Here is a 19816-nt window from a genome sequence, read left to right as displayed (position 1 = left end):
ACCACCAGGCCAACATGCTCTCCGACTGCGTAAAGACCTGACACGTGGCCAACAGATCCGCCATTCTGTCCCCGGTCAGATACACTCGGCAGTCTATCGTGTTCCAACGAAAACCCAGGAAAGTCAGGTCCTGTGAGACCGTCATGGAGGATTTCCACCAGTTCACCGACAGCCCAAGATGGAACAGGAGCTGAAGGAGAGACTGGAGGTTGCCCGCTGCTGCCAACGGGCAAGGGCTGCGTAGGAGCCAGTCGTCCAAATAGGGATACACATGGATACCTTGGAGACGAAGATGGGCCGCGATCACCAACATCATCTTCGTGAAGACATGCGGCGCCTAACTGAGGCCAAAAGGAAGCACCCGAATCTGGAAGTGCTCCTCTCCCAAAGAAAAACAGAGGTATCTCCTGTGTGGGTTCCCTCTTGGGGTAGGGAAAGATTGAACTGGGAAAGGTCTAGGATGGTGTGCAGGCCAGCCTGGTTGGGTTTGGGCACAGTAAACAGCCGGGAGTAGAAGCCCTCCCCTCGTTCCCCAAGGGGAACGGGTTCCACAGCTCTGACGAGCAGAAGTTTCTGAACCTTGGCCTTTAGGGAGGGTGAGCCTGACAGCTGAAAAGGAGGGTTGAGGTAGGGGGTAAAGGTAAGCGGAAGCCCGCTCGAGCGACTGACAAGACCCATCTGTCTTCTGTGATGGTCTGCCACACCTCCCAATGAGATGCAACTCGTCCTCCCATCGGGGTCTCGTGCGAGCGCAGAAAACCCTCATTTGGCAGGTTTATCGGTGGCGGTGCCACCTGAACCTGATGAGGAGGCTGAGGAGCGGGAGAAATACCGCGTACGCTCTTGTCTACGGCGGTTATTCCCTGCAGGAGTATCCACTCTGCGATTTTTGCGGTCAAGGAAGCCCCTAAAACAAGAGGAAAGTCGACCTTGCAACAACGCCCTTTGAGTCTTGAAGGCAGGTTTAACCAGAACAGACAATGACTTGGCCGTCTGAGTGCCGTCTTTGGTTTTGGTGAGCTCTACATCAGTAGAAGAGTGAAAAAGCTCCTTACCATCAAATGGAAGGTCCAGAACCTTGTGTCTTGCACCTCCTTCGAGAACTTTGTGGCATGTAGCTATGCTTGCCGCGAGGTATCAACCCCTAACATCAGACCCCGAGCCGAGGTGTCTACGTGATGAGCCGCAGCCTCCAGGAGATCCTGGGCCAAGACCCTGCCATCGGAAAGGCCTCCTCTGAAATCCTCCAGCTTCTCGACCGGAATGTGCTCCTCAAACTCCGACAGACCTCTCCACATCCGCATGTTAGCTCCCGCCAAAATCAATTCTGCATTGGCCTGCTTGAGCTGCAAGGCCAAATTGGCAAAGATTTTCCTCCCCTAGGGAGTCCAGGATCTTGTCCTCCTTTCCCAAGACCTGAGTCGCCGTCGCAGAGGAGGAAGCTGCAGGTCTGGATTGCAACGTGGCCACAGCCACCACTGTGGAGGAGGGAGGCAGACAAGACGACAAGGCCACTTCTTCCGAGGAATGTAGCCTGTACTTCGCGTCAATCTTTTTATTGACAAAATGTCCCGAGTGTGGGTTTTCCCAAACTCTTCGGACCTCGGCCAGAACGTCCTTCTGCAAGAACAGGCCGGTACGCTCCAAAAGAGACAAGGTGAACGCCCCAGAAAGCACGCCCTCCTGCCGAGCAGGTGCCTCGGGCACCGGAACATCTAAGAAGCTCATCATGTCCAGTACCCGGTCATGGAAAGCTCTGGTAGAGCGGGGCAGGTCCTCGTTGTCCTGATCGCCTTCAGGGTCATCTGACAGGTCCGGCTCCTGCTGAGCAGAGTCAGGCACTGCCTTGTCCACTGGGGACAATGGTGGCACAGGCGGAAGCGCAGGGGGAGGCACCACGGGCAAGGGAGGCGCCGGCGGAACCACCGACGGGACGGGTGGAGTCGGAGGCGCGGGTGGACATATCTCCTTGAAAAGCCCCTTGAAATATTCCCTCATGGGGGTCGGTGCGCATAAGCGCTTGAAATTTACCGAAAAAGGCGTCCTCAGGAGATTGTTTCGGAACCTGTGGAGGCCTCTCATGAGGTGGACAAATCCAGGGACGCAACGGGGAAGGGTGCCACACCGGCCCCTCTGCCGACGTATCCACATAAATCAAGGGAGCCGCCCCTGCGGGCAACGAAACATTGTGCGTAAGAGGCATCCTGGCGTTCCAATCATAAACCGGCCGGTAAGGATGCGCAAAAGGGACCTTAGGTTCACCCGAAGGACCGAACCCTACACCAGGGGCCGATGGCGTAGTTGTAGGGGTAGTACCTAAAATGGCCGCCGTGGTCGTGGCGGGAACGGGCACCATTTTGTCCTCATCTGAGGGGAACTGCGGCACATGACGAAGTGAGGCAGGGGTCCCTGTCGATGGATCAGGGGTCTTAATTTTAGCCTTAACGTAAGGAACCTCGGCAGAGCCGGTACTATGAGGCACGGAATGTTTCTGCGACATACCAACCGCCAACTGACCCTTCGAAGGAAGAGCCTCGGCACTGCCAGTAAAAGGAAACTCTTTGCCCCCTCAACAGATCTGGTGTCACCACAAGAGCGGGAACGGTGCGCTGTCACCGACTGGGCCTTGCCCGGCCCCTCAGAACTGTTGGTAGCCTTAGCCTCTGTACGAGGGACCTCGGACCTAGGCCCGGTAGAAGCCTTATCGGCACGGGCCTCGAACATCCGTTCGGTAACCTCAAGCCGAGCCAAGACCTCGGGGCGTACCCTGGTTTTGTTTTTGAGGGAAGCCGAAAGAGCGGCCTCAGAGCAAGCTCCGGTACCCCACGACTCAGTAGAACTGGGTTTACACACAGCCCCCACAGGAGGGGCCTCGGAGTGTACTCCGGTGATCACAGGCCCCTTATGGAGACCCTTGGAAAAAACTCTGGTAGAATTATTAGGCCCGACAGGCACCTCAGGGCGAACCCCGGTAACAGAGCGATCAACGCCCCTACCGGCTCGAGAGGAACCTGGGAAGGTATCCCCGGGCCGAGGTGCTCTGAAAATTAAAGAACTTACCGGGTGTTTTTTCTTCTCATCGATGAACGCCTGAAAATGAGAAGGAGGAGTCCGTCCGAACACCTCCTCCCACCGCTCCAACCGACATTGAAGTGCCCGGACCGAAAGGGAGTCACAGTAAAAACAGGAGGCCCCAACGCTGTTCCGGACCCAAACACTCTAAACAAAGAGGATGGGGATCCGCCCTCGCGAAGCGACGGTGACACGATGAACAGTTTGGAAAATCTAGTTTAAAAGACAGACTAGTAAACGAACGCTAGCGAGAGCCAGAGAGGGAAAAAAGGGAAGAAAATCTTCGGAGGATGCAAGTGCGTCCGGGCCCCGATCATGCGGAGAAAAGGACTGATGGGCGATGCGTGGGGCGGAGCCAAGATGGGCGGGGTTACGGCCGCGTGCCAGGCCCCGCGCAGGAAAGAGGAGGGACAAGTTTTTGAAAAAAACGTGGATGCTTTTTACAAAAGTGCTCCGGTCCCGAGACGGAGAGATGTCCCATAAGTATGGAGGAAAGGGGACGGGACGTAGGGAGTATGAGCTGCTGCTCTAGCCAGTACCTCATTGAGGAGTGGCTGATTATCCATCAGTGAGTCATGCACCGGGGGGGCAGAGGGGTCTTTAGGAATTGGGGAGTCAAGATTGTAGGCTTCCACCTCATCATCATCATCCTCCTCCTCTTCTTCTTCTTCCTGGTCCTCGTCATCCCCATAATAAGAAACCCCTGTCTGGTCTTCCAGTATATGCATTTCTGTCTCCTCTCCATGTGACTCTGGATGGTAAGGTTCAATTAGCAAAGGGTCTGAAACCAATCCCTGCGCCGGAGCTTCAGAGCGGAGCCTTTTAGTAGGAAGTTGAGAGGCCTTGGACGCCGAAGGGGCAGAGGTAGCTGGTGTGTTGGCATAGCTATGGAAATAATTAGGGTCCTTTTCATAGAAGTCTGCCATACATGACAGTCTTCTCATTACCCTATCAATGTCTGCGGAATTCCATTCCTTTGGGCTAGGAATGAATACTTCCTCTTCTTCCTCCATGCACATATCCTGAGCAGTGGGAGGAATAATTTTCTTCTTGGTGACGGGGTCAGCGACATTGGATTCTACTAGATTTAGGGACCTTTTCTTTTTAGACTGAGGATTTTTTTATGTTGTTTATCCCCCTTCCCATGCCCAGAGGAATGTTTTCCAGAGCTCTTAGGGCCCCCTCTCCGCCCCGAGGGACTGGACGCCTCGAGATTCGGAGGTGGTTTTAGACACCTTGTGTTGAATTTCGGAGGTGGTACGAGATTCAGTGGTTTTGGAAGAGGGATGCTGAATCCCGGGAGTAGATGTTGCACGTGCTACTTGGGGAAAGAGGTCGGAATAGTCTTCTGACGACCGGCCCTCTAGGACTATTGGTAGTGAGTGGCACCTTTTTCAACCGCGGACGGTTGTACTTTGTTGTGAGGCGATCGTAACTGGCAATGTGCCCAGGGGACACAGATTTGGTGGACCACTGTCAGTGCCTTTTGTTGCCGATCGCTCCACACGTGTTTCGAGTCAAATGTGCTTGGTGGAAGTGGTGTGTGTTGTGCGCTTGCTGCCGGGTGTTGTCCCCATAACTGGACCGCCGGTCAGTACTCCGAGGTCGGGGCTTGCGCGTGGGTGTCTGAAGTCACCCTTCTGCCCGCAACATCCGATACGGCGGCATTGCCGCCATCGCTGAACGATCCCTCGACGTCCATGGCCTCTAGCGGCCTGGCGTAGTGGGCCCAGCGCTTCGTCGAGCAGTCCTTGAGTGTTTTGGGCTTGAAGAGCTTACAAGCTCGACAGGTAGCCTCGGGATGGTCTTGTGGGAGACACAGGTTACACGTATTCTGTTTGTCTACCCAGGGAAACTTCCTGTTACACTTCTTTCAAATTCTGCCCGGAGTACTCGCCATATGTTACTAATTGGAAGCTGGGAATGTATATGTAGGAAAAAAAAGTGGTAAAAGTTGTATGAGCACCCCCCACTCTCCCTACTTGCACAGGGGCGAGGCCAGAGGCCTTCCAAGGCCCGGGTCGAGGCCAGAGGCCTTCCGAGGCCCAAGGTCTGTCGTGGAGTTTCGACGGCTGGTTTCCTCGATCTTCACAGACGTCTAACTTCGGCGTAGTGTGGAAAAGAACGGGGAAGTTTTGGAATACATTTTTGATGATGGCTATAGCCAAGGGAACTCTGCAATATGTGTCCGACAGTATGGCGGAAAAAAACAATCAGGGTCCTACACGCGTGAAGGATCATGGGTACAGTGGACGTCACACTAGGGATAGTATTACTGGCACGCACTAGTTCGACGCCACTTTGTGTTTCAAAAAACAAACTAATACTCCGCAGCTTCCACTAGATGTCGGCCTATGCCCAGCATGTGATCTAAGTAGATTCCACAAGCCTATATATATCCCAGCGACAATAGGTCCCTGCGCCCCAGGAGCTGCAGCGAAAAAGCAGGCATCAAAACATCTTGCTTCCAAGTTTGAGACATTGGCCATCGATTAAGCATAAACAGATTATGTTTATTCAAGAAGGGATATGGAAAAAAAGCAGCTACTTAAACTTTAATTATTATGTTTACTGCTGCTACAGAAGGGTTATTGTGCTCGACGTTTAAGGACCCAAGTACTGTGATGGATTATATTTTGATTTATTGCAGGACAAGCGACTTGAGTCCGGTGCACTCCTAAATTTGGTGCCATACATTAACGGAAAGGTAGAGAACAGACCGGAAGATGGTGGAGAATAGTACAGAAACCGGGGATAGGATGGGGCATATGGAAGACCATAGTCCAAGAGGACTTGATATGTACAGGGTCGGTTATATAGCGGAGTTAGGTACGGTGTAGTTGGGGGACATAGCAGGGAATAAGAAGAGGGTGCTTCCCATTGCTTCAGGTGGTGGAACTTTAGGGAAGATTTAAAGAAGATGGTAGTGGATTTTAACATGTGAAGGAATGGAGATCCAGTGTTGTGAAGCATGAGGGAAGTTAGTGAGGGTGCTAGAGAAAATGTTGCTTGGGGGAGGAGTTAACAAATCCACCCTATGAAGAATCTAAACAGCAAAAGGGATACCATGATTTATTGTGGATAACACAATGTCAGTGATATTTCCCAAGTAGGTGTACATTACAGTAGGTTTGACATGTTGTATTGAGCCATTTCCTGAAGGCATGGTCTTAAAGCGGGGATCCAGGTATTGGCACCCTTGATCTCCAATTTATACATAAACTCCTTAACTAAAACCATTGGAGGGATTGACTCACAATAGCCCAAATTTTGGTAATCGCGCAGTACTCATTTCAAATACGGACGATGCAGTCCTAATGTTCTGCACACTGAATACTATCCGAGAATTGATTTACCATCAAACCGCTTTTTAGACAATGCTTGACAAAGGTTAATTATCCAATTTGCTAATACACTGAGCATGTAATGTGGTGGGAGGATTACAAACCCATTTTACCAACTCAATTTTAGCAACCAAACAGTATGCCGCAGGAGTACAGGATATGGTTGAATGCAACATTGCATAAAAAGAATAGCACTCTTCTAGCCTGCCTGAATCATCCTCCATTTACTGAGTAATAACGAACTACAGAGCTCCTTATGTGGAAGAATCAATTCACTGGAACATCCAGTCTTTGGATTTCTACTGGGAGTAATGAGTAGTCATGCCTCAATAGGTTAGTTGTTCGATCAATACTGAACAGCAAACTAGTAAGATGAAATTAGTTTGTTAAAATAAATACAAATGATACACTTGTCAGACTGGACGTACAGAATATAATTACTCCTTTGTTTAAACAAACAATTTATAGGGAGCATATGGAATGACTAAATCCCAGTGAATGGAACTACGTTATTCTGAGTAATTTTAATCGCTGTACAAAATAAAAATAGTATTCCCACATTTTGACTTCCAAAAACATTTCTATTACAGGAAGGTGGGCCAATTCATCAAAGTATGACCAGGCATGTGATAACCCTATAGACTGATGCATGTTATGCTGGTTTGCCATATTCTTCCTTATGCAGAAAATACTGTGTCAATTCTACATTTACTCAATGTTGCCCAACGTTATTAAATGTATCATCAATTCCAGACTCAATTACAATGTCACTTTATAGGTTTTTGTCACACACACACTAGTTCAAAGAGAAAATAGATTTTTAAAAAGAAACTTTAAAACATACATTAGTGCCAACATCTTCATTTCATAGTTATGGGTTTGTCCACAATTCAATATAGTACTTCATTTTTCTTTCAATGCATATGAAGATTTGCTATTTTTTATGAATTCAGTGAACAACCAATTTGTTTTATGTATGATTTAATCATAAAATACTGTGGCTTGTTTGTTAAATGTGGTCTGATGATTTTAATGAAGGTTTATGAAATTGCTCCAATTTCAAAATTAAGATTAATATTTTGAATGATGTTCAACTGGAAAATGATCTGCGTATGCAAAAATCAGTTACATCACATGTAACACGGTTTCACTCGTGTGTCAACTGAGGGCTGGAGAACAATTGTCTGAATTCTAATAAAGTCATTAGTAGATCAAGTTATGTTACCATTGCCATTTCCAAAGCGAGTGCCAAAAGTGCAAAGTAGGATATTGTCATTTTTTTTAAAGTGGATGCTTGCCTGAATTCCTGCCAATCTTAGTATACGTCAACCTGTTACCAGTTATTTGATGACTTTCCAGACAACAAATAGCTGAGCATAGCAGGAGATTCTCTAAACATTTTACAAACTTGTGTCATACATCTCACTAGTTATGTACGCGCCTCCATCAATTTGAAAACTAAAAACACATACACACCGTTCACAACGAACATATGCTCACCTGCTGTACGAATTTCTGGTCTACATAACGCTTAGCAATACTGGGTTGGAAATCTTGACTCTCCAAAAACCTCAAGAAGAATTCATATACCAACTGAAAGACAAATGCAAGATCTACATTAATATACACAGCAGAGAGGTTAGTTTGAAGGATATTACACAGAAGCTTACACTTGATAGAAATAGAAAATGCAAAGGTTTCCACAAACCAACTACATTCCTTTAAATGTATCTTTTAATAAAACCAACTTCACCTCTCTACGATTAGCAAATAAATGGAGTTTACATTCATTAAATGTTACATTACTTATTTATATTTATTATTAGTCAAAAGACTTTACAATCATTGACAACAAAGGTAAAATGCATTCATCAACTATGATAGCAGAAAATACACTATTGTAAGGTGAATAAAATACAAGTATACAGCTCTTAGCAAATCGATCTTCACAACAGACAAACTAGCAGCATAGACAAAATTCCCTATGGTAAAGTGAATACAATAATAGTTACTCGGCGTAGTGACTAACATACTCTTAGTGAATAATCCCCTTTCCTCCACACTGTATGGGTGTCCCTCGGGAGGGCCGGGAGACGGAACCTTTTTCGCCAGAAAAAAATCTTGTTCCCCTTTAAATTTAGAGGCGCGCCCCTGGGAGCATACGCTCGCCTGACTCCACCCACCGGCACCACTCCGCGGTCCCTATTGATGCATCAATGATCGGCATTGTCTAATGACACCAGTATTATTAGAGGGGAGGATAGAGGGACGTCTGGAGGAAAGGGGACTATGGACTTAAAGTGCATTAGTCACTACCGTGAGTAACTATTAATTACTCTTGCGTCCCGTCCCCTTTCCTCTATACTGTATGGGCGATTACAACTGAATGTAGCCCCAAGGTGGAGAGGAACCCCTCCTTAAGAAAACAGGTTTCTTAAAACCGCCTGCCCAAATGCTGCGTCTGACCTAGAGGCGGCGTCCAAACAGTTTTTACAGAAAGCCAAAGAGGTGGCCCAGGTAGCCGCCCTGCTGATGACCTGCCATGGCACATGCTGTTGGAACGCGATGGCCGTGGCCTTGGCTCTGACCGCATGGGCATTTATGTTAGCCGGCACTGGTTTGTGCTGCCCCTCATAGGCCTCCTTGATGGCCGCAACCATCCACCTTGCTATGGAGGCCTGATAACCGGGCCTTGACCCACCGAAAGTGACAAATAAGGCGTCCTACTTGCAGAAGTCTTTGGTTCTGTCCAGATAGTATTTCAGCACGTGTCTGACATCTAGACAGTGCAAGACCCTCTGAGGCTCGTCTTTGGGGTCGGCAAAGAAAGTGGGTAAGAATTTCCTCGTTGAGATGGAAGGAGGCGTCACCTTGGGTAGGAAAACAGGGTGCGTCTGCAGGACGACCTTGTACCTGTGAAAAGTGGTGTAGGGTTCTAATGCCACCAGAGCCTGGATCTTGCTGACTCTGCGAGCTGAGGCCCACAAGCAGAGCTGTCTTCATGGTGAGCAGCCTGATGTCCGCGGACGCCATAGGCTCAAAAGGTTTGTGGGCCAAGGCGCCAAACACAACCTTAAGGTCCCACACCAGGTATGGCTTCTTTAAGCCTGTGGAGGCCCGCCAGATGTCGCTTGACCAGCGGGTTGGAGGAGAAGAAGAAGCCTTCCTCCGAGTTCCTGTAAGCCCTTATGGCTGCCAGATAGGTGCGGCATGTATCCACCTGCACACCGGAGTGGGCGAGGTGTGCTGAAAAGGAGAGCACGTCATCCAAAGTGCACTTAAAAGGGACGGTCTCCCTAGAGTCGGCCCAATGACAGAATCTAGACCATTTACTTATATTGGCTCATAGTAGCCTTGCTTCTAGCGCCCTGGATGATCTCTAGGTTAGCCTGAGATAGACTTAAGTGTTTCAGCGTGATCTGCTCAGGAACCAGGCTGCAAGGGTTAGCTTGTGAGGAGCAGGGGGGAAGTGGGTGGTCTGTCCGAAAGGCAGAGGAGTTCGGAGAACCACGTTCTGGCCGGCCACCAAGGGAACTATCAAAATGATGTTGAGGTGTCGGGATTCCTTTATCTTGCAGATCACCCTGTGGACTAGTGCTGTGGGCAGGAAGGCATATGCCGTCATGTCATTCCATTGGATCTGGAATGCGTCGGCCAGGGAGCCTGAGCCCTGCCCCTGCCAGGAGGCGAACTGTTGGCCTTTCCTGCTGTCCCGGGAGGCAAAAAGATCCACCTGGGTATGCCCCCACCTGAGGAAGATCTCCTTCAGTACCAGGTAGTTCAATTGCCACTCGTATTTGTCCGCATCCAGTCTGCTGAGCCTGTCCGCTTTCAGGTTGGATTCCCCCGGGAGGTGGACAGCCATGAGGTAAATGTTCTCCAGAGTCCATTCCCACATGCCGACTGCCAGGTTGCACAGCAGAGGGGATCTGGTGCCCCCCTGCTGGTTGACATACATGCTGGTGGAGTGGTCTGTCTGGATAAGAACTGTCTTGCCCTCAATAAGAGGGATAAAGGCCTTGAGCGCCAGCCATATGGCCTTCAAATCCAGCCAATTGATGTGGTACTCCTGCCGAGTCCAAACTCCATGGACGCTGTGGTTGTGCAGGGTGGCTCCCCTGCCCTCTAGGGAAGAGTCTGCAGTAAGCGTGACCTCAGGGGCCGGCTGCCAGACGGGCTTGCCCTGCCTCAAGTTGAAGTCTGCGGACCACTGAGGAGTTCCGAGAGGAGAAAGGGAGGAATGTTGACTGGCTCCTCTTGGGAGCCTGTCTCCTGATACCATGAGGCTGCGAAGTGCAGCTGTAATCCCTGCATCCTGAGTCTTGTATGGGGCACGGCCAAAAGTACCACTGCCGTAAGTCCCAGTAGGTGTTGGTACCACCAGGCCGAGGTCACAGGCCTGGTGAGGAAGTGAGCTGTAGCTCTCTTGATGGCCACAATCTTGTCCTCCGAGGGAAAGACTCTCAGAGAGCTTGTGTCGCAGATGAGGCCCAAGGAGGTCAGGCTCTGCGTGGGCTGCAGCTGAGACTTCTTGAGATTGATAGTGAACCCCAGGTCGTGAAGTGCGGAGGCAGTATGCGGAACCACTTCAGGAGAGGTGGCCCGGACGAGCCAGCCATCCAAGTATGGGTAGACGTGGTGGCCCTGGGCCCCGAGGAGGGCTGCCAGTGCATTCATCAACCTGGAAAAAACCCTGGGAGCCGAGTTGAGGCCGAAGGGTAGCACCTTGTATTGGAATTGGAAGCCCATGATCCTGAAGCGTAGTAAGGAATGATACGGCTGTCAAATAGGGACGCGTAGGTAAGCGTCAATCAGATCCAGGGACCACATCCAGTCTCCCTTGTCCAGTGTTTCCGCAATAAGAGCTGGTGTAACCATCTTGAATTTTTGCAGAGGGAGAGCGAGATTGAGGTGGAAAGGTCCAGCACAACTCTCAGGCCAGCCTGGATCTTCTGTATGGCAAAAATCCTGTAATAAATGCCCAAGCCTCGCTGGGAGGTTGGGACTTCTTCCGCAGCCTGGCTCTGGATGAGCAACCTGATCTCCGCCAACAGAGTTGCTGTCCCAATCTGAGGGGAGGAAGGAGTAGAGGAAGGTACCGGTAGGCGGTACCCCCGTGGATACTACAGAGCGATCCAGGGTTCCAAAAAATTCTGGCGCCAAAATTGCACATTGAAAGGCAAGCCTGCCCCCCACCAGATACATGTGGACCTAAAAGGGGCGTGTCATGCCTTTTTTCCCCTCTCGGAGGCTGTTGCGGAGGAGGGTGATTGGAAAAAACCCTTGCACTCCCCCACCCCCTCCTTTTTGTTGTTTCATCCTATGCTGATTCAGTTGTCTGGACCTCTGTTCTCAGAAGCCTCGGAACCCACCAAACGTCTGCCCCTTGGACGGAGCGTTGATGCAAATGGGTGTAGGCCATGGGCGTGGCCTTTGTAAGAACAAAAAGACTTCGCGGTTTGCAAGCTGTTCTTTTTATCCAATTCCTCATCCGTGGTGGATGAGAAGAGGTCACTGCCCTTGAAGTGAAAGTCCAATACGCGTTCCTGGACATCAGGATTAAACTATCAGCTCGGAGCCAGGCCGTCCTTCTCATGTCCAGGGGAATGCAGATGGCCCATGGGCAGAGGTATCTATGTGGGCTACGGTGGAGTCCATAATGTCCTGCGCTACCAGCCTGGATTCTCCTAGACCCGCCTTGAAGTGCGCTTAGCTCTGTGCTGGAAGTTCTGGGAGGAAGTCCGCAATTTCCCACCAGAGCCTTTGGTTAGCGGCTGCCAATATGGTATCTGCGTTGGCCTTTCACAGGTGCAAGGAGGCGTTGGAGTACAGCTTCATCCCGTACGTCTCCAAGATCATCTCCTCCTTGCCTAGCAGTGTCGAGGACTAGGTGGCCGAGGACGACTGAGGCTTGGAATAGAGTGATGCAGCAGCTATCACAGAAGAGTGCGGTTGGGGATGCGCTGAAAGCAAAAGTGTCCCCCTCCATCTGCCTGTACTTGGCGTTGAGGTGCCAATTGACAGGCTGGGTCGAGTGCGTCTTGAGCCACCTTCTTGGTCAGGGCAACTACGTCTTTCTGCATCGGGATCCCCGTTTTGGTAGGGGGGGGGGGGTTTAGGGTTGAGGACTTCTGCTAAGACCCCCTTCCTCGGGTTGCTCTACCTCGAGCTGAGGAAGGCCCAAATAGTCTGCCAAACCTGCAAGGCATTTGTGGAAGGCCCTGGCTGAAGATAGCGTGTCGGGATCCTCCTCCTCTTCCGTGTCCGCCAGGCTCGAGGGGGTCCAGGGCTGGTGGAGGAGTGCTGGGCGTTGTGGAGACCGGAGCCTGTGGCTCCTTCAGAGGCTGGTGATGAATCGCCTGTACTGTGGGAGGCAGAGAAGCTGAAATCAGAGGAGCCAGCTGGGGCAGCTGCGTCTGTGCTGGGGCCTGTGGCACCGGAGCCATCGGAGGAATGACAATGGGTGCCGGTGGGGTGACCTGAGGGAGCATGTTCCTTATGGCATCCCAGAGAATGTCCCCCATCTAGGGAGTTCGCATCAGTCCTAGATACCTTTCGAAGAACCGGTCTTTGGAGGCTGTAGATGTGGCAGGTGATATTGACAGAGTGGCCAAGGGCAGCTGGGGCCAGGGCACAGTCCGCCTGGGGTGAAGGGAAGCCTGCCCTGCACTGCTGATGGTTAAACTGTAGCGCATGCACCTGGTTGACACCAGTCCCACCTTGTGACGCTTTCCTCCACCCGCCCCGCAAGAGGGGGTATCGGATGAGCGGCCATCTTATCTGACGCAGCGGCCATTTTGTCGAGCTGCGTGCCACGTGCCGAAGTCGTGGTGCCTGGCTTGCTGGAACTAGCCCCGCCGCCCAAGAGGCTTGGTGTTGGAACAAAAGACCTATCCCGCACCTCAGGACGTGACCTGGAAGGTGTATTGCCCTCAGCAGAGCTACCGGTAGTGCTGCGTGAAGGCGCCCCGTCGGACATGATGCCGGTACTAGGGTGTTGCCGGTAAAACGCTGGTAAAAGAACCTTGCGGTCCCTCAGCACTGACACCGGAAGGATCCGTAGACCCCTCGGCCGTGAGGCCTGTAGCTGGACTGGCCTCAGTACGTGTGCTGGTACTAGAACCCAACAGGTTCCTCCCGGTTGGGCGCTTCCATGGGGCGAGTCGCTCTTATGGGGTGCAATGGTTAATAGAAGTATGTTTGACGAAGTCCTTTAGGTCCTCCTTAGGGGACTTCTGGAAGAGCTCCCTCCACCTAGCTAGCCTGTTCTTCAGTGCCCATGGAGTCAATGCGTCGCACGCGGAACAACCTTCTCAGCCGTGGTCGGGAACAAGGCAGCGGAGACAAAGGGCATGGGGGTAGGTTGTATGGAAGAGCCCCTCGGAGGCTCGACACCTGCTAAAGCCCGCTTAAGTCGACATGCGCCGGGGAGGAGTGTGGCGTTGGAGGAGCAAGTACCTATTGAAAAGAAAAAGACAAAGAATATCCGGGGAAGAGCGCGTGGTATTACATGGCCGAAGCTAAACCCAGGAGCACTGGTAAGTCCGGCCCGTTTCCGTCGACGCAGAAAAGGGGACTGAGGAGTGGGGCCGGTGGGCGGAGTCAGGCGAGCGCAAGCTCCCAGGGCCGTGCCCTCACGCGCCTCTAAATTTAAAGGGGAAGATGATTTTTTCTGGTGAAAAAGGTTCTGTCTCCCGTCCCTCGCGAGGGACGCCCATACAGTATGGAGGAAAGGGGACGGGACCCAAGAGTAAATACATGTAGATAGTACTTGACAAATCAATCTTCACAACAAACACACTAGCAGCATAGACATAAATTACATCAATTATGGCAGAAGACAATAACAAGTAACAATATCAAGTAACAAATGTATACCTTAGCAGCAAGAATCCTGATCTTAAAATGATTTTACAACAATGAATTCGCTTAGCAATGAAAGTGGTTGAGTGGGCACCACTCCTTTATTGCCTTTATAATGTTTGCAGCTTCAAACAATTAATTTGCTATTTTCGTGGTGTGCAGCCTAAAAGTAGGTGCCAACATGTAGGACAACAATAAATGTGAATAAAAGGACCTAGGCTAATTAGCCATTGGTGTGGCCCGCACACCCTTGTACCCACTCGGGGTTATTTTCTATCTTTTCGATGCTTGTTTTATGAGAATAATGGTAAAAATAACTTCTTCCGTTACAAAGAAAACTGTATTTTAATTTCTTGAAAAAACAATCAATTCTGTCCATCTGACCAATGCATTTCAGACTATGTCCTTCGTCAGGGCCTAGTCTGATCAATTTAGTAAATGTGTTCATATATTAATAATCAAAGCAAAATTAATAAAGCAAAGTGTAAAGCAACCACGTGTGTGTATATACAAAAAGCGTTTTGGTAATGAGCAGGGTACCCACAAGACACAAGTGATACATTCAGAAGAAAAAAACATGGAGAGAAAACATACAACACATACAAAAAAAAACTGTCAAGTATTGCAGTCGGCATAATCTTCGAGCAACTCTCGTTATATGGCGTGACCATTGTGTCCAATTGTACTGTGAATCTTGGTTCATGCAATTATCATGCAACGCTGTTATTCGTTATACATAGTACCCTTTTATAATTCTCATTTCGCTTTGGACCAAACGGCATTTGTGGAATTCACTGTGCGGTTGAATAATGGTGACTTGATCGGTATGCTACTCGAAATAATAGTGTTTAAATTCCCAACAATGGTATGAACCATACTTCCCCGCGACTGTCTACTGTTCATACTTTTTCTATCGAGTGAATGAGAGGCTTAGAAAAGCTACCGTTCGCGTTCAATTTCTGCACGTTGGGCTCTGAAAAGAAAGTGTACAGTGAGGACGGTTTAGAAGTTGAACCGTACGTTTGCATTTAAGATTGGAATAAAGTCTTCTTACCAGATCAGACTAGTGCTATCGATCCTGGGTGCAATCGTGTGATTGTAAAACACTATTGTCATGCTGGCAATCACATTCCAAATTCTAAAAAGCGCCAAGTGGACCGAGCGTGAAGGCGAATTTGAAGAGCTCGCCCAAAAAAAAAAAAATCATTAGACGTACTGGAGTCATAATTTTAAACAAGACTCTCATAAGTGCACATGTAAACAGTACTCAAAAGGAGAACACTCTTCAAATAGGTGCTTAGATGTTTCCATAACTACACTGCACCTACATATACAACACTCGTTGGTCTAGTACTAGATCCATTTGTGCACACAAAACTGTTTACAGGCAACTGGTTAATACATAACCATAGTATTCATCTATGCACTTTCATCCTAGGGCTCAAAGTAATATACAATTGCTTTTTTTTTTAAACCTATAAGTGACCCTGGATATACATTTTAAGCTTTTTAAAGGAGACGTGTTCATAGTTTCTATTCCAGTCTATAAGCTCAACATTGGCTTTTTACGAGGCCTTCAAAGACGAGAACCCCCGCCTAACTTCCCAATTTGGATATAAATTAGTAGCCAGGAAGGTGTTCACCGCCAGATCTTCAAATGTACCACTCTTAACCTGGTTACTTCACCCCCCATTGCACCCATAATTTTCAAAATCGGGCATAGTGGCTTCATCTTGGCATTTAGCTATAACTTATCCCTTTTCCTTTCCACCTGGGCACCATTAGATTAAACGCAGCATTTCCACGGGAACCAGGGATCTAAGCGTCAACCGTTTCCTCCAAAACACGCCCTCTAGGCAATTCAACCATCCAAGATCGTTCATTCTTAAAGCCTCGAGTCCACAGAGAATTGCCAGACAGAAGCACTGTCTGTAGAGTATAAAAATCCCCTCCAAGGAGTAACCTGCCGTTTTATGTGCGAAACAAGCAGCTAAACAAACAGTGCAGCCTTCCTCTTTTCAGTGGCAACGATGTGGGAGCAGCTGTTTTCTGCACTAATCGCCAACCCAAGGCAGGGATAGTGGTCAACATACTCTGTCCCCCAGGCTGGTAGCAACTTTCACTCCAGCCACCAGCAATATTTAGTTTTTTCCAATCTTCACCACCAAATCATTCTCACTGGCGTAGACTGCTAGTTCCTCCAACATAGCCCTACATCCAAAGGGTGTGATCAAAGATTATGAGGTCGTACATGCTGGCGACTTTCGTCCTTCCTATCCCGGGTGGGCAATATGAACTGGTCAGCATTCGCTCCAGAAGATCTGTTACATATAGGTTGAACAGCAGGGGAGCCAGGACACAGCCTTGCCAGACTCTTGCAGAGCACCCCAGGCGTAGTCACTCCTCCCCCCACCCCACCGTTGTCAAGACGAACTCTAGCACTAGTCTCCTCAAAGTTTCCTTCGCAATGTCAGCTACCACTCCAGACACCCCAGCAGTTTCAGCTTGTTCCAAAGCCTAGCTCCATTCACTAGGTTAAAGGCTGACCTAAAGTCGAGGAACACAACATAAAGCACCAGAGCGCCCCTCCGCCACGCCTCAAGGATCAGGTGGTCACGCATGCGAATGCTGTGACTGGTGGTGGTGGAGTCTGGCCGGAAGCCCATCTGCAGATCATGCGGGATATTTTCTGATTTTACACAATCCTGTAGCTCCTTCAATACCAGGCTTGAAAATAGCTTACCAGTCACGACCAACATTGACAACAGTCTGCAATTTACCCATCACCCCTCTCATGTACTGGGACAAGCGCAGACTGCCTCCAAGCGGATGGAATTGTATGTTCATCACACTCTATCTAACAGTGCTTTCAGATACAGAGCCCTCATAGCTGGGTCCCTTTTAAGGACCACATTCGCAAGCATTCGGCCCTGGGGCCCTAGAACATTTAAGAGCCTTGATGGCAACCAACAAAGCATGAAACGACGCATCAATCGGCCAGCGCTCACTGTACCCAATGTCAATAGAGATCGTAGTAGATGGCACGTGCCTTAGTTTGCCACCATATTGGTCCAACCAAACTGCCTCACCAATGGGATTTAAGATACTTTTCTCTCTAGGGCCTTTGGCCACAGTTAATAGCTGCCAGATAGTCCTTGGGTTTCTACTGATTAAGGCGCCCATCAACCTCTGCCACTGAATGTTTTGGCCAGAATTTTTCCATTCCAGTAACCATCTACGATAGTAGTTTTTAATCACACTCATTTGGTGATAAAATTAGGGGCCTGGCCCCAACCCTCTTTCTCGCAATTCGCTGCGCATGACATGTATAACATTGCAAATCTGGTCTTCTAATGGGTTGCTGTGCACCTTACCTAGGACAATGTTGCAAACCACCTTAATGGACGCCACATCTGACATAGAAGCGCTTATCCAGCACTCCATTTCGTCCACACAAAGGGGAGTATGTCTGCCAGCAGGCCCTACACATGTTATTTACCTAACGTGAGCCCCTCTCAATACTCCTGCTAGACCACTGAATGCAATTGCCATAGTTACTTGGCACGACACCTTTGATCGAGGAGCACCCAACGTCGTTAACAGAGAATTGTAGTATTAATCTCAGGGGGGAGCGGTCGCTATTGTCATTAGGATATATGTCAATGGATTGCATATGCTCTTGAATGTCATTACTACCGAACAGTTAGTCCAAAGTAGCCCAGATACGGGCGCTTCTCCATGTCCTCTTCCCCGGAACATCTCCTCTAGCTCTTCCGTTGAGCAATACAAACTCCCATTCCCTAAGAAAATCTACCCATTTACTCTCCAGAGTATTCCGTTTCCGTTGCAGCAACAGATCAAATGGGGAACAGATCATTGTCAAGACAGCGTGCGTTGAATTCTCCCCCTATTAAGATCAACTAATTTCCACCAGCACTCCCTCAGCCCACACATACATCGATGAAAGCAAAAAGGTCTTCCGTAAAAGCACCATCAGGTGGGTCATATACGTTTATGAAGAGTAAACCTTTGCTTTCATGTTGGAGATTAAACTTAATTTTCGACAGCCATAACTGTCTTCAAAGGCGTTGGTACTTAACACCCGAGAACCCATATATTGTCGCACCCAAATCAAAAGACCCCTTGAAAGTCTCCCCAAGTCACCCTTGTTTCCCATCAAACCCTATCAGTTAACTAAGACTTTTGGCACATACCATCGGGCTCCGTTATAAGAGGTAAGGAGCCCTCCTCCGAATCCGTGAACAAGTGCCGTTAACCTCTAGTGTTCCAACTCAGCAACTGTAATCCTCATCCAACGACTGGCCAAGAAGGAAACTTCAGCCATTCGCACCCCTGCAAGTTGCACATAGGTGCAAGTGATTGCGTAAGCTCGACAACCTTTGTAACCAGCCCCCTATTCCTTTCTTTAATGCACTTAGCACAACAAATGGATGGGATTGCTTCAGGGATCGTAATATCTAAATTGCACTCAAGTGATCCAAATGTCAATTTATAAAAGCCTATCAGATGGTATCCACGAGCCAGCAGTAGAGTCTGGTTAATTGCCATACTTTGACCTTAGATTGTTCAATGAAATCAAACTCAGTAGAATGGAATATCCTCAGCAAGGGTAATTTCGCCATTAACTACAATACTGCCGCACAATTTAAAGGTTTATAGTCCCGGGTTTTAATGCTCAGTATTAAAGGAGTCAGTGCAGTGGACTCCTGCAAGGAAGGTAACAGAGGCCCGTATCTCACTCAACTCTACTGTGAGGGCAACATCTCTGAAGGTCTGCACAACTGGACCAGGGTGGCGGTTGCAAGCTGCAGAAGGTGGAAGTACACTGCCACCCAAAGGTGTATCAGCAGTCTGCATCGGTGCTACTGAGACCTCTTTCACAAAACAGCTTCTCAATGTCCCCACACTTTTCCTTTGTCTGAACTGGAGTCGTGACTCTTTTCCTTTGCTTTTTGGATTGATTAGGACACCCCACAGTTGTAGAATTCAGTAGGCTGTCGCTTGTTTCCACACAGACAAATTGGGTGGCGGGAGCATTATTTGCAGCAGCCTGGACAGCAAGTTTCAATCTACAACGTTCTTTGAGTTTTGTACCTCAAGGGCGAGGCCTCCTCAGTGTGATTAGCCAGAGAAGAGCCTAAGCATACTTCAATATTGTATATGTCCACAGGCCCCTGTAGCACCTCAGCGTCCTCCGGAACGTGCGAGTTGCCCATAGCGTCCATGTTCATTTGCAAAATGGGCTTTGCACCAAGCTTAAGCTGGTCTAAGTGTGCCAAACTTTGCACAATCACACCCTGTTGTTGCGAGTCCTTATGTATGCGCCCAAAATGTTTAAGGAGTATTTTCACAGCAAAATGCATAACACCATCGTTCATGTCAGCTGCTGCGCCATCAGAGGTTAGATTTAAAATGGTCGTATGGCCCGCCTCTTCGGGCTTATCAGCAGGTAAAACTGCCTCTGTAGCTGGAAATAAATCGGGAGTTTGTGACATCCATGGTAGCTCCCCTTCCTG

The 19816-nt window shown here is 49.1% G+C and overlaps 1 protein-coding gene across 1 annotated transcript in view; it reads right to left on the bottom strand.

Moving 5' to 3' along the window:
* Positions 1 to 19816, bottom strand: part of PPP2R5A (protein phosphatase 2 regulatory subunit B'alpha) — a 1092153-nt gene that overhangs the window by 720104 nt on the left and 352233 nt on the right. Inside the window, exon 4 of the mRNA XM_069608529.1 lies at positions 7917 to 8009. Coding sequence (XP_069464630.1) covers positions 7917 to 8009 — 93 coding nt within the window. The remainder of the gene's footprint in view (positions 1 to 7916; positions 8010 to 19816) is intronic.

This window comes from Ambystoma mexicanum, chromosome 4q (genome assembly GCF_040938575.1).
Source record: "Ambystoma mexicanum isolate Mex_15411 chromosome 4q, UKY_AmexF1_1, whole genome shotgun sequence".
Classification (NCBI taxonomy): domain Eukaryota; kingdom Metazoa; phylum Chordata; class Amphibia; order Caudata; family Ambystomatidae; genus Ambystoma; species Ambystoma mexicanum.
The sequence above is the reverse complement of the archived record's forward strand: the minus strand, read 5'-3'. Positions and strand labels throughout refer to the sequence as shown.